The following is a 22,708-nucleotide window of genomic DNA, read 5'->3' as shown; positions in this document are numbered from 1 at the left end:
TGTCCAACCTCTTCTTGAACATCTCCAGCAATGGAAAATCCACAGCTTCCCTAGGCAGTCTGTTGCATTGCCCCAGTATTCAAACAGTGAAGATGTTTTTTTTCTGGATTTCCAATATAAACTTACTTTGCAACTTCAAGCCATCAGTCCATATCCTGGACTCTGCAGCAGGAGAAAAAAGGTGCTTTCCCTCTTGTTTCTGGCAGTCCTTTAGGTATTAGAAGACTGTTATTATGTCCCTCCTTAAGTGCTTTTTCCACAAGCTGAACATGCCTCGCTTCTTCAACCTCTCCTGGTATGACTTACTTTCCAAGCCCTTTATCATTTCTGTTGCCCAGCCCTGGATCCTCTCTAACTGCTCCATGTCCTTTTTAAAAATGTGTTTATTCCTCATCCTCAACCACAAAATTAGGTTATCAGCCATCATAATTAATTGCTATTGGCCCCATGTCTCAGTTTATTTCTGGGTTTCACACTGAAGTGCTGGGTCTCTGCCTTAAAGAGATCTTGTATTTTGTAACCATGGCGGTCTGAGACAAAAAGAAATGGAAAAATCTGGAACTCTTGGTTCAGAAATTATACCTTTTTATTAGACAAAGTAGGGCATTCCAAGAGAAGTTACCTTTTTCTGCAAGCTTTTGGGATCAAATGCCCTTTGGGAAGATTAAAGATGGCACAAAGTCCCCATAGGTAGGAAGTAAACTTCATTTTTGCACAGAGGGAACTGGAGATGGAAAATCTGTCCCTCTGGGTCCATGTGAGTGTCTCTGTGAGTTGTTCTGGGTTGTGTAAATTAGGTAGGATTCCTGGCGCTGTCAGATGGCAAGCAGGGAGGTTTAAAAATCTTGTTGTACTGCAACAAGAAAGATTTTTAAACCTCCCTGCTTGCCATCTGACACCTAGAGAAGGAAAACTACCTGATCTACACAACAAAGAGCAACTTAGAACAACTCACAGAAACATTCTCATGGACCCAGAGGGACAGATTTTCCATCTCCAACTCTGTGCAAAAATGAAGCTTATTTCCTACCTATGGGAACTTGGTGCCATCTTTAATTTCCCAGAGTGATGAAGGGCATTTGAGCCCAAAAGCTTGCAGAAAAAGATATTTTTTTCTTGCAGTTTCCTAGTTGGTCTAATAAAATGTACCATTTCTAAACCAAGAATTCTAGATTTTTGTATTTCATGAAGAGACTGGAATCAAAGATGTTGACCAGCCCTTTAAGATAACCAGAACCACCACTAGATTGAGGAGTTGCCTTTGTTTTCTGACCCTGGCCAGCTGTAAAATACTGTTTTTACTAGCATACTACACATACCTTTTCCCAAAACATAGCCCTCCAAATTGGGGTCCAAGGAAACTGATTTTTCTGCACCATAATGGAGAGTAATGGAAGCATGGATGACCGCTGTAATGGCTGCCATTGCTTTTCTCCCTCCTGACCCCAAAAGGGGAGGGTGAAATTCAGTGTTCAGAATTGCCAAATAAGCTGCCAATTTGGCAGTGACTGAAAGGGGGATAAAACTGTCTTTTGCTAATGCTGCATAGTGTGTACTCTGCCTTAGCTGTCAGGACTCAACTATGATTCCCAATATATTTTTCTTCATTCTGCCTTCCTAAAACAAGGAGTGTATCTTATGTAGGTGCATACGATATGCAAGAAAGTACAGTATAGAGCAAAGATAGTTGGGAAATGATGCTTGCATCTTGGACCCATTTGTGTATCATAAACCGCATGAACACTGAGTTACTAGCAGAAAAACACCACAAAAGCATTGCCAGTACAGTCTGCAGGGCATTCAACAAAACTACCATCAATGCAGGAGTGATTTGCTATCCAACACCAATTAAAGCATTGGAATTGACAGTGTTTTGTTAATCTGTTTTAAGCTCTCTCATTGTTCAGTTTATCTCAGTATAGTTAGAAAATTGGTCATAGTACTAACCATATCACCTTGGAGCTGTTCTTTGATTAAGGGCAATAAATACATCCACTGAATTTTTGGATACTTTGGATTAGTTTGGGGAATCTGTAGGACTTTAATTGCTAGTCAAAATCAACACTACTTAGCATTTGATTGGAAGGTTTTATTTTCATGCTAGCTAACAAGGCACTTGATATGCTGACTTTTTATAATATAAGGCAAAACTGCATCATAGAAAGTGATAACATAACACTAGAGACCTGAAAAGAAGCAGAAAGCAGTGTTTGAACTCTGAATGGGGAGCTTAGAAGTTGAATTCATAATCCTGATTTTTTTTCTATGTTGTCTGTAACCTTAAAGTTTCCCTTCAGGAGGTGTATCAAGGAAGTGGTTAGGGGAAATTGTTTGAATCATTTATTTGGATGAAAACTAGTGCTCTGAAGTATCCTGTGACTGCCCTGAGTGATCTTGAATCTAGGTCTTCTGAAGAAATCATCAGAGAGCTGGTTGCTCTCATGAATATAGAACTGCAAACAAAGGCATTGCTGGGATTCTTTGCAACAGAGTTTGGCCTTGGCATTTTAGTATAGACAGACTGTTTGTTTATTTTCTGCTTCAAATGAGCAATAATGTTTAAATTTTGTAAGGGCATACAGTTAGGCCAAAGCTTCTCAGAACTTTGAGCATCTAGTTGTTCACTGAAATTGTATCATGACACACTTTCCACCTCCAGCTCACATCTGCCTTCTAGATGGGGCCCCATGTGCAATGAACCACAAGCTTGTTTATTGTTATTTTATTGAAGTCATTGGCTCTTGCTAAGGGGCATAGGTTATTTTATTATGTTTGCTCTATAATGATTTGTCAGGTTCCAATTAGCATGTATATCATATATTTTAAATATGTAACTGTGTTTATTCTCCAAGAGTTTGCATCCATCTTAAACCCTTAATTTCTGAAAAAAAATGTAATTCTGTGATTCACAGGAAAAACTATTCCAGTGTATTATTGATAATAGATCAGTACTTGCTGCCCTCCCTCCCCACTAGAATTTTGATATTCTGTTACTTATGTTTCCATGAGTGTGTATTTTGATCAAAATTAACATTTCAGCATAAAGAGTTCTTTCTCCAAGTGTATGTTGTATTTTAATGGGAAGGGAGTGAGTGCTGTAGACTTTTCTTCTGTCTGGCATTTCAAATACTAAAGCAGTCTGAAAATGTTACAAAATAACCTTTCTTAAGTATACTTCAAAGAGATTTCACCTAAATACTGCCTGGAACAATTCACTTTTAAATAGGTAATTCTCATCATCTGGTATTGAGCTGCAATGTGTGCATGTATTAAATGGAAACTGTGTAGGAGCTGCTGTTAATATTAGAACTTCCTTGTTTTATAGGCATATGACAACTTAAGTTTGAGCGATCACTTGCTGAGGGCGGTACTAAATCTCCTTAGAAGGGAAGTGTCTGAGCATGGGCGTCATTTGCAACAGTATTTCAATCTGTTTGTGATGTATGCCAATTTAGGTAAGCAGGTTACTAAGTAACCTTATTGCTAGTGCAATAATACTATGTTTTTGAATGTTTACGTGCAGAAAACTAACTATGCTCTGATTGAACTAAATGTGAGATGACTGTGAGCTAACAGAAAATTATGGGGCATTTTAGATTTGTGGGAATTAATAGTAATTCTGAAGATTTATATGGCACTTCTGACTAGTTAACACTTCAGACAATAGATTCAGGTTTCCAGCAGGCCTGTGAAATACAAAATGGTGTGGCCTATCATTGAGTAAAGCCAAGGCACTGAGAAATTCAGTGATTTCCCTCCCCTCCCCTCCCCCCAGGTCATATAGCAGTGCCAGAGTCTAGAAAGGAACAGAGGTTGAACTGTAGTGGTCTTAGATTTTTTTATAGTCTGAGGGGCAATAGTCAGATGAAGGTTGGAGACTATAGACTCATAATATCTAAGTTTTAACTCTGCCACTGGCTTGCTGTGACCTTGAGCAAGTCAATTAATCTCTTAGATTCCTCCATTCCAAAATGATTGTAATAATTTGTTTGCAAATAGTCCCATGCTGAAGTGCTTTGGTACTAAACATCATAACACAATTTTAATATGCATTTAAAAATGAATAAATCTCCCCCCGTGCTTTGAAGTTTAACATTTGTACAACATTTATGCAGTACTAAGTGCAGTGTAGAAATGAAATATTGTGATTGAGTTGTACATTTTTATACTCTTAATGTTACTGTGGCCTTGTTTCTGATGTTATAAGTAGTTGTTATGTTCAGGCAAAAATCAGCTGAGCCAAATCATTTTGTTCCCTCTAACCATATATTGTTTAACCAAGTCAGTGTGTCAAGCTTAAGAACTGAACTTTGTCTTAATTTCCCAGGAGTCCAGTACTTATCAAACTAGATTCTGATTTTGGTGCATTGATTGAATATCTAGGCTTCTTATTTTCAGCAAACAAAATATAGGATGGCGGTTTCCTCATTAGAAGATGTATACTGTATAATGTTCACCATATCATTCCTCTCTTTTGGTACTGGCTTGTGTTCTTCTGCCAGTCAAAACCACTTCACTATTTATGAGATTTGCTGTTCACTTATGAGTTGAAAAATAAGTTGTTCTGACTTGCTACATTATTTTCATTTAAAATGGAAGTTGTTAACTTAATGTAGTGTTTAAATGTATATTACATGTAAGCAGGAAGTTACTATAATGCAAGTTTGTTTTAGTGATAATATACCACTTAGATCATTCTGTGTTTTAATTTAGCTCTGTCTGATGCAACTGGACTGCAGCTTCTTGCAAAGTATTGGAGATAGTTTAGGCTTATCTATGAGGCCACAGAGTGCCTGGCAATTCCATGTATGTCAGATATTGGTGCCCCCTCTGCATGTTACATTTATGCCACAGTTAACATGTTAATCATGGCATAAATAAGAAAGGTGCTATGCATGTCCCTAGTTTAAGATGCCATAAAATGGGGAGCAAGTCATAAAAATGTTCTACTTACAATGTAAAATGTTTTTATGGCTTGTCTATATGGCACCTTTAATGTGTGGTTGGTGACCAACAATCAGCTAATTGTTAGCCTGGTTTGGGGGGAGGCCAGAGGGACTTTAAAACTCTGCACCAGGTAGTATTGGCTGGGCTGCCTAGCAGAGGTTTGGGAGGGAGAGGGAGGCCAGGAGCTTTGGCTTTCCCCATCAAGGACTTCAAATCCTATGCCCAGCAGAACTAACTGAAACATGTTACTGCATGCAAACATATACACATGCATCAGCAAAGAGACCTGCACAAGGGAAGATCAGTCAACTTCACCTTGTGACTTGGGAAACTAAATGATTTTTCACTGATCGGGACATCTTGAAGGAAGAACTTCCAGTTTCCTCTAAATCTGTAAGCATCAAGAATCAGGAAATGCATGCACATATCCTTTGTGAACTAACAGAAAAGAAAGCTAAACAAAATCTTTCCACAGACACCAAAGATGACTATTAATTCTAGATTCTAATTTGCTATCATAAGTTTTTCCCTTGAAGAAAAAAGTGCTGCAGGAGCATCAAAATGTTCTGCTATAGTTTTGGATAAAGAAGTAACTTTCTTAGCGTTAGCTTGCTCATTTGTTCTCTTCACTAGATCTTGATGTTGGTCACCATGCATTCAAACAGATTTGAGCAGTCAAAAGTGAAATGAAGATGCTTCCTTTCCAAAACTGGAACAAAACTCACCATCTCCTTTTTTTTTTTTTTCCTCTTTTCCAAACTCACTAGTGGAGTGGAAAACTAAGAAAAAAGAAGGCTAGGTTATCAAGTTCTAAAATTACTGGTATCTTGGGTGTTAATATTTTGGGATCCTTCATTTAGCATCTCTTCAGTAGCATTTCTGGCAAAATATGTCACTTTCTGTTGAGTCCCACCCCCACTATCTCCCGACAAGATCCAAAAGACATGGAAAAAAACATCCTTGGAAAAGGCTTTTCAGAGTTCCTTTCAAATGACCTGCAAAGCCTCACTTGTAGTTGCATGCTTCACTAGTGATACTATCATCAGATAATATTAAAAAAATCAACTGTTGGAGGCAAATTGAGTTCAAGTCTGTACAAAAAAAAATGATGTCCTTAGGTAATTTATGGCAAACAGATCAGTACACGTAATCCATCTGCCATTTAGAGTCTTGGCAGCCAAATTAATAGTCTCTGTAGTAGTGGCATAAACTCTAGACCATCTTCAAAGAAAACCCCCTGTGCCTCCAAAATTACTCTGAAATCTGTTCCAAAAAGGCTTCATAACTATTTTATAGTAGCAGATTCTATGCTTTGTGACTCCTCAGACCTTCTGTCTTATCCTATGCAAGGCATTTTTCCTATGTATTTTAAGGAAGATTAATATTAGGAATCCAGTTGTTCAATTTTTTCTGGATCTTTTTCACAATAGCATTAAGATATGCCTAAGATCCATTATCATCAGGTTTCATATCCTTATCTAAACAAGGTCATAAATTGAGTTCCATGTAAGTGGTAGATCACCATCTGATTTCAACAGTGCTACAGTTCATTCATTGAACCAAAAGAACTTAATCAGTTAGATGTGATTATTGTCTATAAATCAGGTTTTTTGTTTACTGTCACATCAACATGAGTCCATACATTATTTTCTTAGAATGCGAGGTGGTTGTTTAGAATCCAGTATAAGTACAGTTCTTAATATTTTCTTTTGTAACTCACTGTATTAATTCCTTCATTTTACTCAGTTCTTCAGCACCTGAAAGGAAAAAGCCATTAAAGAAGACTTTGATTAGAACGGATCACCTCAGTAAAGCATTCTTATTCATCCACTTCCACACTGAATGCTGGTGGTGCCTTTCAGCATTCGAAGTCTTTAAAGAAAGATGATCTCAAAGACAGTATTGCTGAAAAATATTAAGAAGATTAGAGCTTGGATATTTCACAGCATCCTGCTAGACAGAAAGGGTATTGGTCAAAGTCAGCATAGAAGAATGATACATTTAACATGTGATAATCCATCAGCTCTTTGATAAAACACTACAGGCTTATTCCTTTCTCCACAAAGGCATCTTTTGGCAGAAACATGTTCTGTGATTATACCAAAAATATATTTAATACTACTAATTAGAAAAAAGGGGGTATACTCCTGTTCTATTTAATTTCTCTTTTTGTACTGCTTTTTCATTATTGCTTGGCACATAGCCAGAATATCTGACTAGGGAAGAAGTCAGGATCCAGAAAGGAAAATGTTCTGGTGGCTTATGTGAACATTGTGGGAAATGGCTTCCTTTTTAATTCTGACATTGTATGCAATTTTCAAATGAAACCTGACCTGACTTTAATACATTAGACTTAACTATTTTATTTTTTCCTGATAGGAAACTGTAAATAAGAGATCCAAAATGAGAGCTAGCAATGGAAGAATTTGTTATTTTTCAATTATACCAAAGTGTAATTGAGAAAAGTAAGCTTATAAAACAGTGCTGTCAGTTCTAATCACAAGATGTATTATTTCTCTCCTCCAAAGGTGTAGCAGAGAAGACACAGCTTCTGAAATTAAACGTACCTGCAACATTCATGCTTGTGGCTCTGGATGAAGGCCCAGGTCCTCCAATTAAGTATCAGTATGCTGAACTGGGCAAATTGTATACTGTAGTGTCACAACTAATTCGCTGTTGCAATGTGTCATCACGCATGCAGTCTTCTATCAATGGTATAGTGAATTTTACAAGTTTTCCTTAAATTAATTGAACATCTTGTCTGCAAATTGGTAAATAGTGTTGGGTACTTGTTTTATATTATTATGTAATCTTTGATATCTATTATATTTACCTTAGCACTATTTTCCAGCAATTTTTTCCTGATCCTAGAGTGAGGTAGTAGCCAAATCTTATCTTGAGATACGAAACTTACTAAAAAGCACAAGTTGTGTTCTTCATTGAGTATAATTCAGGAATTTTGGAAGAGTGTAATTAGGAATTTGTAGAGAAACTAAGGGCAGCAAAACCTAAAGTAATGTGATGTTTTAAGTCAGAGTAATTTGGTTTAGTCTTTGCAGTTAATGGGTTTGAGCTGGCATACCAGAGAAGGAAATCATATCTTTTTATTTTATAAATTCTAAGCTCCAGAAGATTTGGCAGGCTTTAACTTCAGTTGTTGTTTTTGTTCTCAGTATGTGTTACTTGTTGTTTTTTCACTTTATCTATTTTTGTTAAAATATCTTTGCAGCGTTAAAGCAGTCTTAATAGCTGCATGTGATTGCATTTGCCCCCCACCCCTTTTAAAGGAAAATTTAATCATCCAAAATTAGGGTGTATATTTTAAGTGAGGAGTCTGATTTCCACTCTGCAATGACTGCCAGGGACTCTCTGCTGAGATGCATGGAGCAAAGTCCATTCATCAGCTTCACTCACTCTTGGATCTCCACAGCTAGAGGTTTAACCCTCTCACAGCCACTGCCAAATTGGCAGTAGGCATTGGCTGAACAACTAGAAGCTGCTGCCAATTTGTCAGTGACTGTGGAAGAGTTAAACCATTGCTTTTGGCTGAGCAGCAAGGAAATGGAAACCAATACTGATGAGTGGACTCTGCCTTGCCCTATGCAACCGGAGTTCAGCTATGGTGAGCCCTTGCTATGGCAAGTAAGACTGAAAAAAAAGGCTTTCTTTATTCTGCTTCCCCAAAATAAAGTGCATGTCTTTATTCAGGTGTATATGATATATGAATAAACATTCACTCTATCTACAGTGTACTAGAAATCATGATTTCTATGTGGTTCATTCAAAATGTAAGTTGATAGCTATGGTATAGTAAATATGCTGAAATAAAAATAAACATAAAAACACCTGTCTCAAACTCTTGGTGCCTTTTAAGTATAATTTTAAAATACTGTCCTGCTTCAAAGAAAAAGTAACAACCTTTCTCTTTACAAAAGCAAATTTACAGAACTAAAGCATGATCTAAAGCTCAACCTATATGGATTATTTCAGATAGTCATCCAAAATCTGGATGGAAAGAAAAGCAAGTACATTCTAAAGTTAAAGTGACCTTACTGGAAAACCCTGCCAGCAGCTACTTCTTGTATAGCAAAGTAGCTTCAGCGCTCATGCTTATACCAATCATAGTTATGCATGGCTGTCAGGTTCCATGTTGCCACATTCGGTATCATAAAGTCTAGCTATTTTAGACTAGAGAGCTTTTTTTAGAGCTGAAGTAGTCTGTTATAAGTTCATCATCTCTTCATGTGTATCATTTGTTAATCCTAGAAGTTTTTACTTTATTTCATCAGTAATACCTGCTTCTTCTAGGTAATCCCCCACTTGCCAACCCATATGGTGATCCTAATTTATCACAACCTATAATGGCACTTCAGCAGAATGTGGCAGACATTCTGTTTGTACGAACCAGTTATGTGAAGAAAATTATTGAAGACTGCAGTAATTCAGAAGAGACCATCAAATTGCTTCGTTTTTGCTGTTGGGAGAATCCTCAGTTCTCTTCAACTGTCCTCAGTGAACTTCTCTGGCAGGTAAAAAAAAGAGAAGAATGAGTGTGTATAGAAGTGTAAAAATGTTTACCGTGCATAGGAATGATACTCGTATGAGAAACTGTACAGGTATAATGTTAGGTAAACTTTCTCAAGATGTATTCTGTCAGGACTCTTACTCTTAGATCCAAGTTTCATGTTATTTTTATGAATTAGTAATTTGAGGATGATGATAGTTGGGTGTAAGCCAGATCCTTCTGGCCTTTGTGTGCCTTCCCTCGCATACTACAGATACCTCTCCTTCAGCATTCTAGCCACTATCACCAAATAAGTTATTGGTGCTATTTCTATTGTTTCATCTATTTTAATTATTTCTAGTCCATAGGTTTCAGCTGTATGAAGCAGTTTACCCCTGTTCACCTACTAGGCACTTCCCTTGGGCAGTGTCACTGGTTACCTTTACTAGTAGTTTGCTTTTGACAGGCAAGCTTATTCCATTGAGAACCTTCCCTATATGCCTGGTGCCTAATCTGAGGAGAAGGTGATAACATTTGGAGCAACTATGGTCCTTAGAAAGTTGACCCTACTCAATGAAGTGGGAAGCACCATTACCTAAAGGACTATGTCTAAAAAAACTTGCTTTGTGCTCTACACAGCTACCCACTACAAGGGATCAACGTTTCTTGGAACTCAAGGAAGTTTTATTAAAGCACACTAGGAAGCAGAGGTTCAAAAGTGAGAATGCATCCAACAGATATGTTTGGAGTAACAAAAAAGCAAATTTTCCTTATTTTATACCTTTTTGCATTTTATAATTTCAGACCTCAAAATCTGCTTGGAGAGCCATCTCCTTGAGGCTTAGTCTTAACATCCCAGAGAGGTTTTCCTTCCCCAATATAAAACTGACTTGTTATACCTCTTAAACTTTTTTCCCTGAAACTGATGTAGCATATACATGTTTTTCATGAGCAGTGTAATTGTTTCAGACTTACACTAATTGAATCTTAACTAATGTTAAGATATAATCTGTGTGTATTAAAGGAATACTCGAGCATAATTATCACTGCTTTTTAACCTCGTTTAAGGTTGCATATTCATATACTTATGAACTTCGACCTTATTTGGATCTACTTTTACAAATCTTGTTAATTGAGGATTCTTGGCAAACTCACAGGTTAGTGGATTTTTTTTTGTCATTCAATATAATCCTTTCCTCTTCTAATTTGTAGACTTCTCTGTTGGACAGCTTTTTCCCCAATGGCTCTACCAATCAATTTAAGTCCTTTTTTAAATGATTTATTTAAAGTCTATTTACTGATCAAAATACTAGGGTAACATTTATGTTCCTTTTTATGTTGCTTTTAAATTACTAAGAAACTTCTGTATTTAATATTCAAGCTTAAAATTTCAGTCTTTTACATAAATGGCAGAATGCCACTCAGTCCCTTTTTGTGCTATAAATGCTTCCCCATGCAAGTGGAACTTTTGTTAATATGTCAGTCTTTGGTATTCACTTACTAAGCCAGACTGGTTCCTTGAAAATATCCCAATAAAGTGGTGTTCTGTTTAACAGCATTGTTGTTGCTAGTGGTCAGGTAAGTGGTATGTGGATAAGAGTGCTGCTTGGACACAGATGAAGCATTAAATTGGGAGGGATAGACATTTCATAGGAAATGAACAAATCTCAACTACTGTGAAACATTATTTCAGTAGATGAGAACTAAGACTTTAAAATAGTATCGTTAAAAATGTTGAACTTCTTCCTTTATATATTGTTGCTTTGTACTTCTATAAAATATACTTGACTGTTGCTGGTAAGCTTTAAAAGTACAAAGCGCTGGTCACACAAAGGAGGTGAACAGTTCCTGCCTTGTAGTGCTCATGATCTGAGGCCAGCCAGCCAAACATGTAGTAGAAGAAGGGGTACAAGTTAGAATAAATGTAATTAAGGTGATAAATTTGGCCACCTTTGGATATAATACCGTTTGATAGTTTGGGCATGGAAATATGTCAGTGACTGTATTTTAGTAAATCATTTGAAACAGCATTTTGAAAAATAGTAATAGAGAACATTCAAAATAGCCTGGGATAGCAAGAGGCTGGTGAAATGAAAACTGATTGCAGTTGAGAGGTTATAGGAGGAGACCCAAAAGCCATTCCCTTCAGAGTTTGGGAGGATTCTGATTTCAGTGACTACCTGCAATTACCTTGGAAAAACCTTCCAGGAGAAGGCAGTGGTCTGGCCTGCTTTGCTCTAGTGTGAGCATTGAACTGTGCCCTTTTTTTTCAGCTGGGGGGAGGGATCTCTGTAGGAGATGTGGTTTAAATGGAAGAAGTGAAGTTGTTTTTAACAGGTGTTCAGATTCTGAATTATTATGTGCTCATCAACCCTTGCATATCAAACATAAGCATGTGTATACTTCCCTTGAACTATATGGTGAATCAGGAGCCTTTTAGCTTTGGACTAATGTGATGCGTAGTTTGTACCATATGTAAGTGGGTGTACAGATGCTGTTTTAAAGTGTCTTTATGGAGTATTTTTGCTAAAACTTGCAACAGTTTCAAAAATGATAAAATGCATCAATTTTTGATTACCTAAGTCTATGGGTACCTGTAGTAATTTGCATATATGGTAAATTATGTTTATTTCAAGATCAAATTTGCTCCTCACTTCCATATAATTGGGGAGAGCAAGATCTGATAGTAAATAGGTGGGAGAGGCTACCTGACCTCCCCCCCAGATTTGTTTTCCTTGCTGTTGTAGCAGAGGGAAGGGGACAAATTCGAGGCAAAATTCCAATAATTACATTCTGTACCTAGAAAATTGTCAGAATTTTTATAAATGTTTCATATATGGAATCTAATTATTGGTGGGTTATCTTATATTCAGGGTCATCTTGGATTTAAGCAAACATGGTGACTTCCTTACCTGTAACCACAGGGCAGCAAGGAGAAATACAGATAATCTTATAAAGGAGAGCCAAATAGTTGTAAAAGGCAACTTCCTCTCTAACCGAATTTTTTTTTTATCTGCTCCAAAGCAGCAGAAGTGGCTGGACAGTATCAAGACCTGTCCAGACCCGATTGCCACATGCTGAAGCTGCCTTGCATCTTTTCACTATTTTTTCTGCTGCTTCAGCCAACGCATGGAACAGTTCCAGTTCCCCTCCCCCTTTTCTTAACCTACATCCAGAACACTTGTCATAAAAATCTGTTGCAAACAGAAGTAGTCTTGTTAATTGGTCCACAAGCATACCAAAAGAGTAGTGTGGTAGAAGAAGCTTTTCCCAGTATTTTATTGTTCAGAAGGTGGGAGCTTTGTCTTCTCCTAGAAGAGGGGGGAAAAAAAACCATCCTGGGATCAGAATGGTGTATTACCTTTGCTGGTCTCTCTCTTCAGGCTCAGGACATATTCATAGCTTTCAGCCTATAGAACAAACGTAACTATCTATTTAAGCTGTAGGACAAATCGTATCTGTTAGTCCCAACAGTGTTGAGAATCTTATCTAAGTAACTGGCTATGAGGGCAGCCCATTTGAGGAGCTGTCTCTACCCTGACATGAATGATTGGCAGGTTAGAGACATATGCCAAAATAACATAGCAGTAGGCCTGCAAGTTGTCCCTTCATCAGATTATGGTTTATAATAGTCACAATTTACTTCAGGTAACTGGGAGCTCATCTCTCTAAGGACAGACTCGTGTCATTGAAATGATTACTTTTATAGAATAAAATCAAATCTGTCTGTCTGTTTTGGACTGTTAGTCCCTATGTGAACATAAAGCTGCTTGTCCAAGTTCACTTCCATTTTGAATTTTGGTTGAGGTATATCTTTTTCCTAGTGAGACCCCAAAGGAACACATTCAGTTATTTCAGAGCTAAATTAATCACTGGACCTCTGAGTGTCTAAAAAGGAGTGCTCCTTTCTGACCAGCCCCTGCCTTCATGAATACATCAGAGATAGCCTGGGAGGGCTTCTGCTTGGGCCATCTGACCATGCAAGGCATCTGTCCCAGGGCAATGTAAAACTTCATATAAACATCCCAGAACTCAGGACAGTTAATGTGTGGCATGCTGGTTTATTTTACAGTGCTTTGCAGTACCGATTTTTGTGCAGTATAGTAGATAAGCTATATTTAGACTATAGTACACAGACATTTTTGCAATATAGTACATAAACAGAGTCATCTACTCATTGCGTTTGTTCCAGGAAGTGGTCAAGTTATGGACTTGATATCAACAACACAGGATAACTGCAATTCTGATCTTATAGAAGTCTAAGTCTCTGTATGTCTGTCAGTCGCTCTTTATTTGTGCTCCGATTGGCAGACGGAAACAGCCAATCACGGTACTTCAAGCGTGGGGGAGTGTCGTTCATGATTCCAAAGCTGTGCCGAGGACTGGACAGAGGGTGGGGGAGCTGAGGCTTCCCAACCCTGCTCCCTGGAAAAGGCAGAACAGTGGCAGCATGGGGTGTTAGGTGGCAGCACTCCATCCCAGCCCCCTCCCTTTCTTCTCCCCCCTCCCCCATGGCGTATTCTGGTATGCCATCTTGACGGGCAGTTGGCCAGTGTATTCATACCTTCCATATTTACGTATCTCCAAGATTTCTTAAATCCCTCACCAGTGACAAGTGATTAATGAAGAAGTCCATCAAAGAACTGATGTTTAAGGATTGGAAAATTCCCACAATAGGCAGGTTCAACTTGAAGGAAACTGCAAAAAGAAACTGATTCTAAACTTGTTGCAAGCTGCCTTCCCCCTAATGTCTACTTGAGAGCACTGTTAGAATCCTTCTTGAACTTGACAGTCTTTCTGGTTGCCATCACCTCAGCTAAAAATCAGCAAGCTTCAAATTCTTGGAGCTGAATCAATGTACCCATTCCTATTGCAGAGAGATGGTTTTGAAATTTGACCTGAATCAACTTACGTGTCTTCATCACAAAGCCCCACTCTGCACAGGGAGAAAAGAAACAGAAGTTAAACATTTCAAGAGCCTTACTAGTTATCAAACTTCTCTCTCTTTTCATATCCATATCAGGCCATTCTGAAGGCCATTCTGTTTCACCTTGGAGGGTATGTTAATGAATTGCATAATCTCTTATCAGGGATACTTCCCACTGTTAAAGCTCTTCCACACAGGGTCACAAGCAGTGTCTGCTTATTTCAGGTGGCCCATGTCTGAAATCAGTGAGGCAGCAGTCTGCAGAAACTTGAATAACTTTGTTAAAAATGTTAAATCATTGACTTTGCAGCTAGTTCAATGCCAAGTTTTCACAACAGTATTGAGATTATTGTTCAGCTGAGGTGATGTAAGCTGCCAGTCGCATACAGTAGGAATCCGTCGTGGCATCTTTGAAAAAGAGAGCAGTTACTTGTCTTATGAAAATTGTGGTTCTTTGTGATGAAGTCAGTGGAGACACCATCGTCTGCTCTCCATTCTTGTTTGGAGCTCTGAGCTTATGGGATTCTGAATTGGTGAAAGAAATTGAGGACAGTTACAGCAATTGCAGTCTTTTTGCCCTCACAAGAACACAGGGATACAGAGTATATGTGTAGCACCTCAAATATCTGACCTAGCACACACAATGAAAACTATAATGCATACATCATCTCAAAGAAGTTCAGTTACTATAAAGGGGATTATCCATTCATTCTATGTATATTCTAACAGTGTAGGAGGTAGATCTAATTTATGAAATAGAAATTTTTAGTTCAGTTGATCAACAGCTAATTAATCAATCATATTTATCTATTTATGGTTAGAACTGTATTGTATGTATGCCATTTGACCCTCCCTCTCATACTCAAGAGGTTAAACTGTGACTGGATTATGTATCGCTTAGCCCTTTTAGTTTCAAAATACCCAACAATGAAGTTGTTCTGCACACATACTGTGAAGTTATACTTGTTGAGAAATGTCTACCACAAAATTTTTCTACTCACAATATTAATATTATCCTTTATAATTACGCTGTAATTGAAATGTGTTCTGGTGATGTCTTAAACACTATTTATATTTGAGGATTAACATTCTGACTCTTGGATTTTATTTATTTATTTATTTTTGCAGGATTCACAATGCACTTAAAGGAATCCCAGACGACAGGGATGGGCTATTTGACACCATTCAGCGTTCAAAGAACCATTATCAGAAAAGAGCCTACCAGTGCATAAAGTGCATGGTAGCCCTTTTCAGCAACTGTCCTGTAGCCTACCAAATACTGCAGGTGATACTCTTCATTCTGACTCATGTATTATATTTAAAATTCTGTATAGAAAAACTTAAGCATTCTAATACAGAATACTTATCGTCCTTTCTTGAATACTCATTTGGCTCTTTCAGTGTCAGAAGGTCAAGCCAAGGAAGTAGAAAAGGGGATGCATTTAAACTTGAGAGGAAGATTCAGTTTGCATTAATGTTTAACAAGTGCTCCAAACCCGTTAATGTTGCCTATCAAGGTATCTTTTAGAAGAAAAATATTCATGTACCAGATAAAAAGAAAATGTTCACAGTGGGGTACCATGAAGATGGTAATCTGCTTTCCAGTAAATGGCTTTTGTGGAAGCAGAAAAGCATTGGCATTTGAAGAACAACAAAATTATGAACTCTTAATTATCTGTTTGCAGAGCAATGGAGATTTGAAGAGAAAATGGACCTGGGCAGTAGAATGGCTTGGAGATGAGCTTGAGCGCAGACCATACACTGGCAATCCCCAGTACACGTATAATAATTGGTCTCCACCAGTTCAGAGCAATGAAACATCAAATGGTTACTTCTTGGAGAGATCACACAGTGCTAGAATAACCCTTGCAAAGGCTTGTGAACTCTGCCCAGAGGAGGTAAAGAATTATATATCCCCATAAGTAGAAAGATAACTTAATTAGAACTATCGTTTTAAATTTTAAAATCCTTCAGTAGTGTAGAACCTGTCCAGTATTGCAATAATTTTCTGGGTAACAGATTGTTCCTCCTTTTTGTTGATTCTAGAATTAAGAAATTTACAAGTACTGCTTTATTTGTTAAGATGGAATGGTCTAAAATTTAGTTATTTTCATCACAGCCAGATGTGTTGTATTTATGGTGTCCTGATTAATCTTTTTCTCACTTTAATTGCCATTTGTATGGACCATCTTGGGAGAGATCATTTACTGTCCTAAAATGGTAAAATTAAATTCCTGGAGGTGACCAGGCAATTTTGCTGAACATATATATTGATATTAAGAGTTATTTGAATAAGATCAAGGAAACTACACATTACTCTACAATTTCTCAAAAGCAACATTAGAGAATCCATCTCCAGGAAGAGTTAGATTAGAACTTTAAAGATGAATGGATTTGAATTGAGTCATTATGTCCTATATCTCAATAAATTGAATTTATTTAATTTTAGGAACCAGATGACCCAGATGCTCCAGATGAACACGAGTCCTCTCCACCAGAAGATGCCCCATTGTATCCCCACTCCCCTGGTTCCCAATATCAACAGGTAAACACTGCAGTTTCACTTTTTGGGGGGTGGAAGAGGGAATCAAATGTTTGTATGCTTGTTTTGTTTCAGTTTTCATGCAAACTCATATTTAAGGCGAATCCCATGATAATGCAGATCTCTTGTATTCACTACAAACAGTTTTCATCATCAGAATTTTATGCTGAAATCCAACTGTTATCCTAACAGAGATCTCATTCATAGTAAATGTTTGTTTGAGTAGCTAATCCATACTGAAAATACCGATAAATTTAATTTTGCCATGCTTGTCTACACTGAGTAGTTCTTTCTTTGTTAATTACACTACTGGCTTCTACAGTAGACTTGGACCCTGAAATTAATTCACTGTTTCTCAGCCTATTTGGAGTCATAGCATCCCTCCATGACTTTTAAAAAAAATTTAGCAGGCCTCCGATTTGAGAACCACTGTTGTGCTGCATCATCTTATCTCAGTGGTTCTAAACTGATGCTATTGCCACCACCACTAGGTGAAACTGCCTCATGTGCCTCCTGCAGAACTAGATCAAGAAGAGCTATAGCAATCTGCATTATTGATAGTCTGATTAATATAAAGCAGGCAGGAGCACTTTCTTTTGCCATGGCCCTTCCCTGTCCAACCTCCCTTGCACCTCCCAGAAACAGTGGTGCCACACCACTGCTTGCAGGAGGAGTATGTAGAGTCAGACCTGGAAAGGCTGTGGCAGGGCTGCAGCTCCTACCTGCATGGGGTTTATCAGATAACCCTAATGTCAAAGTCAAAATTACCTATAACATTTAAATCTTTTTTACAGTTACATGACATCTTGTTAGCATCTTTAAATGGAAAGCTTAATATGAAAAAAAAATCATAGCCACGCTTACTAAGCTGGCAACAGCTAAATTAGGAGCTCCGTGGCTTAATTGCAGTCTGTCTCCCTATATTTCTCCAATTCATTCTATATATTCTGAATCTGCTAATTTTCCTCTCCTGCCCGAACCCATTTCCTCTTCATTTTGCTTTCCTTGCTGATGTTCTCAGCAGAGCAGTTGGTAAGTGATACAGACTTTCCCCGTCCCCTTGGGAGTTCAGATGCATCTTACCACAACCTCACCTATTTTAATCCATTACCTGCTTCATGCGTGTTCACTTTCTCACAACAGATGGCATTTCTCACCCTCTAACTCACATGACCCTTATCTTGTTAGTATGCAGCAGTAAGTTGGTAACTGATCCAATCTTGCAGCACCATGGAGTATCATAGACCATGTTTTACATCCATTAGTTATACACATTATTTTTAATCCAGAAAAAAAATAATTTTCATAGTTTCATAGTTTCTAGGGTTGGAAGGGACCTGAACAGATCATCTAGTCCGACCCCCTGCCATAGCAGGAAAGAGTACTGGGGTCAAACGACCCCAGCAAGGTGTTCATCTAACCTCCTCTTAAAAACCCACAGGGTAGGAGCCTGCACCACATCCCTTGGAAGTTGGTTCCAGGCCCTAGCCGCCCTGACTGTGAAATAGTGCCTCCTGATATCTAACCTAAACCTACCCTCTGCCAGCTTGTGACTGTTATTCCTGGTCACTCCTGGTGGTGCTCGGGGGAACAGTGACTCCCCCAATGCCTGCTGATCCCCCCTGACTAGTTTATAACAGGCCACTAGATCCCCCCTCAGCCTTCTCTTTTGGAGGCTGAACAGGTTCAGGTCCCGTAGCCTGTCCTCATAGGGCCTGCCCTGCTGTCCCCTGATCATGCGAGTGGCCCTCCTCTGGACCCTCTCGATGCTGTCCATATTCCTCTTGAAGTGTGGTTCCCAGAACTGGACGCAGTACTCCAGTTGCGGCCTGACCAGTGCCGCATAGAGGGGGAGGATCACCTCCTTGGACCTGCTTGAGATGCATCTGTGGATGCATGACAAGGTACGGTTGGCCTTCCTGACTGCCTCCCCACACTGCCGACCCATGTTCATCTTGGAGTCAATGATTTTGATGCAGAACAACTGGAGAAAATGACTGGTTTAAATTTTGTTCAGATTTTGTTTTGCACTCTCAAAATTCTGTGTTGAAGAAAGATGGTAAGGGTTTTTTTTGTTTTTTTTTTGAGTATTTTACGAAATATTTCTCCAATTCCATTTTATCTTGTGGTAGAAATATAGGTATGCTTTAATCTAAAATCTACATATATTACATGGGCAACCTTCCTTGTCATTTCCCTTTTCTCTTCCTTGCCGTTTCTGCTTTGCATGTAATTCTGTTACTTAAATCTGGAATTTACTGTTTATTTACCTTTACAATTTGTATTCATGTGTATTTTACCTTCAACATAAATGCATTCAAAAGGTAAGTGCAGGAGAAACTTAAAAAAAGAATTAAAGGAAACAACAGCCTGATTTTAAAAATTTTCTTAGTTCATTTGACTTTTGGGTTTTTCCAAAGAACCATGCATAAAGGAGAAAAAAACTGAAATAATTGCTTAGGAAAAAAAATCAAGAGTAATAGCTCTTTAAAATATTTTGTTTGTATGTTTTAACAGAATAACCATGTGCATGGACAGCCATATACAGGCCCTGCAGCACATCATATGAACAACCCTCAGCGAACTGGCCAACGAGCACAAGATAATTATGAAGGCAGTGAAGAAGTTCCCCCGCCTCAGACAAAAGATTAGTGAAATGCACATAATCGATTAACTTGCTCCATCAAGACTGTGCACCCAGGCCTTACAGTCCAACTTTTCTCTGTGTCTGGCTAATATTTAAAACTAGAAAAACTATTCCTAATCAACATGGAGTGGAGAGTCTATTCACTGTCTTATCTGCAGAAAATTGCTGTCAATATATAACCCGCCTGCAGTGGAAAGTGTATAGTGTTTTGTAATAAATGGCCTGATGCTAATGTGTAAATGGCAAAGGTGTATATAGTATATTAATGTTTGACTGTTAATTCTTAAGCAAGAAACATTTTTTTTGTCTTGATGAGACTCACAGATCTACGAAAACAAAAATTAATTTCTTGATATATCCGCTGCGCTCTGCAACCAGTGTTGCCTGCCTCATGGCAGTTGGATCAACTCCTTTATGAAAAAGCCTGTCCATGTCAACCACAAAAATAGTTTCATGTTAATTCTTTGCCACTGGAGTCGATTTTACTATGAGCAACGTAATGGCTGGTAACCTTTTAATTATTTGGTTGATGTGGAAAATTGGTGATGTAACATTGTTTCTAGATCTTTTTTCATTGCCTTTTTCATTCTGGTATTAGGTTAATCACTTTGAAGCTATAGTTATGCTGTAACATTTAGCATGGCTTCACACCAGGTTAGTGTAGCCAATGAGGGAAAGGAAAAAAAAAACCATGACAACAGTTGTCCCAAAGCGACAACTGTGTTGCTCGGAGCTTTCTCTTCTTACACCTAGACTATAAAAAGGGGGGGAAACCGTGACAAACAAAAGGTTTTCAGTTGCACATATGTTCCTCACATCTGATGTTTGACAGTTCTGTCTCTGGGTGGGATAAAGAACACTTAGTTTTCAGTAATAGGAATTTAAAAGATTTAAAACAAATATGCAAAAATTTGCTATGCCAGGATGCCTGGAGCATATAGACTGTATTTGGTGTGCTTGTTTTGTTTCTTTGGTAGAGCTTATTAGATAAACTTCTAACACTTTCCTTCTACTGCATCCCAGTGAAGTGGAAGTCAACAAAATCACACAGTACTTGTGAGTGCCACTGCACCAAGTTAACTTGCTGGTTTTCTGCTCGTTCACAGTTCTACTTGAAAGCAGGAATTGTCTTAGCTCTTTATCCATTATACAAGAAATCTTAACGTTAGAAGCAGGGTTTAATTATAAAAGAAACTACTGGTTAGTCAAATACAATTCTGAGGTATCTATTCCAGAATAACATTTGTTTAAAGTCTTCAAGAAACGCATCAGTAAATACTGTATTTAAATGAAAATTGGTAACTTGAATGTGTGTAATTTTTTTGGAACCTGTCTAAACCAAATACCCCTGCAAGACAGATACAGCCCACCCTATACTATTTAAATATTTTGCTGTTTTATTTTATAGAAATTATTTTGCTGAATTCACAAATAGAATTTGATTTAAGAAGAATGTTTTGTCCTGTGGTGTGTTTTTTTTTATTTTGCTTTTTTTAAATGGACTGCGCAGAACGTTGAATTCTGTGCAATGGCACCATGCTGAATTCTGGAACTTCAGTCACATTGAGAATTCTGTGCACAAAAAAAATTGGCCCCTGACTTAAGAATAAAAAATTAGGACAATTACACTGTAAAAGTTTCTTAATGTGATTTATCTTGTACTTTTTGTATGTTTTTATATATACATATATATATTTAATGAGCACAAGCTTTGATGGTGTTTTTTTACAACTAAGTTGATAGAAACAAAGCTGCTTATCAAACTAAAGGTCTGTAGTTTTAAAATGAACAAAGGAAAAATTAATCACCAGTGCATTTTTATGCATTTAGTGTAATAAGGAAGGGGTGTAGATAAGATTTTTGAATATTTTATGTAGCAGTGATCATCACTTTTATGCTTCCATGTTTTCTCTAGTGCTCAACAGTTTAATTCAGACTCATGGTTTTTTTAGTAATACTATCTTACCTGGACTTGCTAAATTTGGTTGAAGTTTTCCCATGCCTGTTTGGGAATGAATATTGGAAGTTTTAACGCAAAGCATTAGCCTGCGTATTAGAATTGAAGTAGTTCATATTTATTTGGACCAGTAATTATTGTTAAATGCTCCATCTCAAAGGTGATTATGTATTTTTTACTATTCAGGAAAAAATATGTAATGTGCTAGTTCAGCCTTGCCAAATGTGTTCGACTTTTTTGTTTTGTTTTTTTTGTTTTGTTTTGTTTTTTTGTTTTGTTTTTTTAACAGTGCAATGATTGTAGAGACATGTAAAACCTGTGAAATTTTAAGGATGTGATTTTTTTGTTTGTTTGTTTGTTTGTTTTATTTTTTCCTCCTTCCCTGAAATAGGGATTTATGACTTTGGCAATGAATTTTCAGGGGACAAGCTGTAAGAATATTGTGCGTCTCTGTTGCTTTAAAGAAGTCTGGCTGATGTTACAGCTTTTCAACAGAGATAGCTACGCAAAAAAGGTGTAGTGGGACAGAGAATACTTGCTTCACTCTGGGCAAAACGGTTTCAAAACTGTTTAATAAACATTGTGCTAGAAAAAAGTTTAATATGCCTGTTACTGTCACAGCATTATTGCAGTGATCATTTTCTAGCTATATACAGTACCTCAGTCTTGATGGCACACTAAAATACAAGTCCTCAAAGTGCCTAAAGATTTAATTTCCCCCCCCCCTTTAATTTTTATTTGTATTTTCTTTTTAGAAAAGTTCCTAGAAAATCTCTGGTCTTCCATAAAATTATCCAATAAATAATAAAGCAGTTTCTCCTTTTCCTGACAATTTGACATTAAATGCATACAAATTGAACATTTATAGGTAATGGTATGTGGTTTTACTCTTGAAAAGTACACGTATAAATAGCTGTACCTTACCCAAAATAAGTTGTCCCTCTATGTATTTGGATTCATGGTTGTTGCCTTTAGTGGCTAAAGTAAGTTTTGGATACTTGTTTCTTGTTAGTGCTGCAGAATCAGCACAGTTGTGAGAGACAGGAATTCTAGTCCTACTTATGCATCAATAAAAGTACTAAGTTCTAATTACAGAGCTAATGAGCTGCTTCTGTGTAAACCCAAGGGTGAAATTAAGTTTGTATAAAGTTTTGTGAGGGCATACTTTTTACATGTGAATTTGT

The 22,708-nt window shown here is 37.5% G+C and overlaps 1 protein-coding gene across 1 annotated transcript in view; it reads left to right on the top strand.

The window, feature by feature from the left end:
• USP9X (ubiquitin specific peptidase 9, X-linked) overlaps window positions 1-21,020 on the top strand; it is a 162,769-nt gene extending 141,749 nt beyond the window's left edge. Inside the window, exons 38-45 of the mRNA XM_019529090.1 lie at window positions 3,326-3,455; window positions 7,476-7,661; window positions 9,256-9,476; window positions 10,520-10,608; window positions 15,507-15,663; window positions 16,064-16,276; window positions 16,828-16,923; window positions 19,438-21,020. Coding sequence (XP_019384635.1) covers window positions 3,326-3,455; window positions 7,476-7,661; window positions 9,256-9,476; window positions 10,520-10,608; window positions 15,507-15,663; window positions 16,064-16,276; window positions 16,828-16,923; window positions 19,438-19,572 — 1,227 coding nt within the window. The 3' untranslated portion in view covers window positions 19,573-21,020. The remainder of the gene's footprint in view (window positions 1-3,325; window positions 3,456-7,475; window positions 7,662-9,255; window positions 9,477-10,519; window positions 10,609-15,506; window positions 15,664-16,063; window positions 16,277-16,827; window positions 16,924-19,437) is intronic.
• Window positions 21,021-22,708: the final 1,688 nt, after the last annotated feature.

Source organism: Crocodylus porosus, unplaced genomic scaffold (genome assembly GCF_001723895.1).
Source record: "Crocodylus porosus isolate Cpor-Errol unplaced genomic scaffold, CroPor_comp1, whole genome shotgun sequence".
NCBI lineage: Eukaryota > Metazoa > Chordata > Crocodylia > Crocodylidae > Crocodylus > Crocodylus porosus.
The sequence above is the reverse complement of the archived record's forward strand: the minus strand, read 5'-3'. Positions and strand labels throughout refer to the sequence as shown.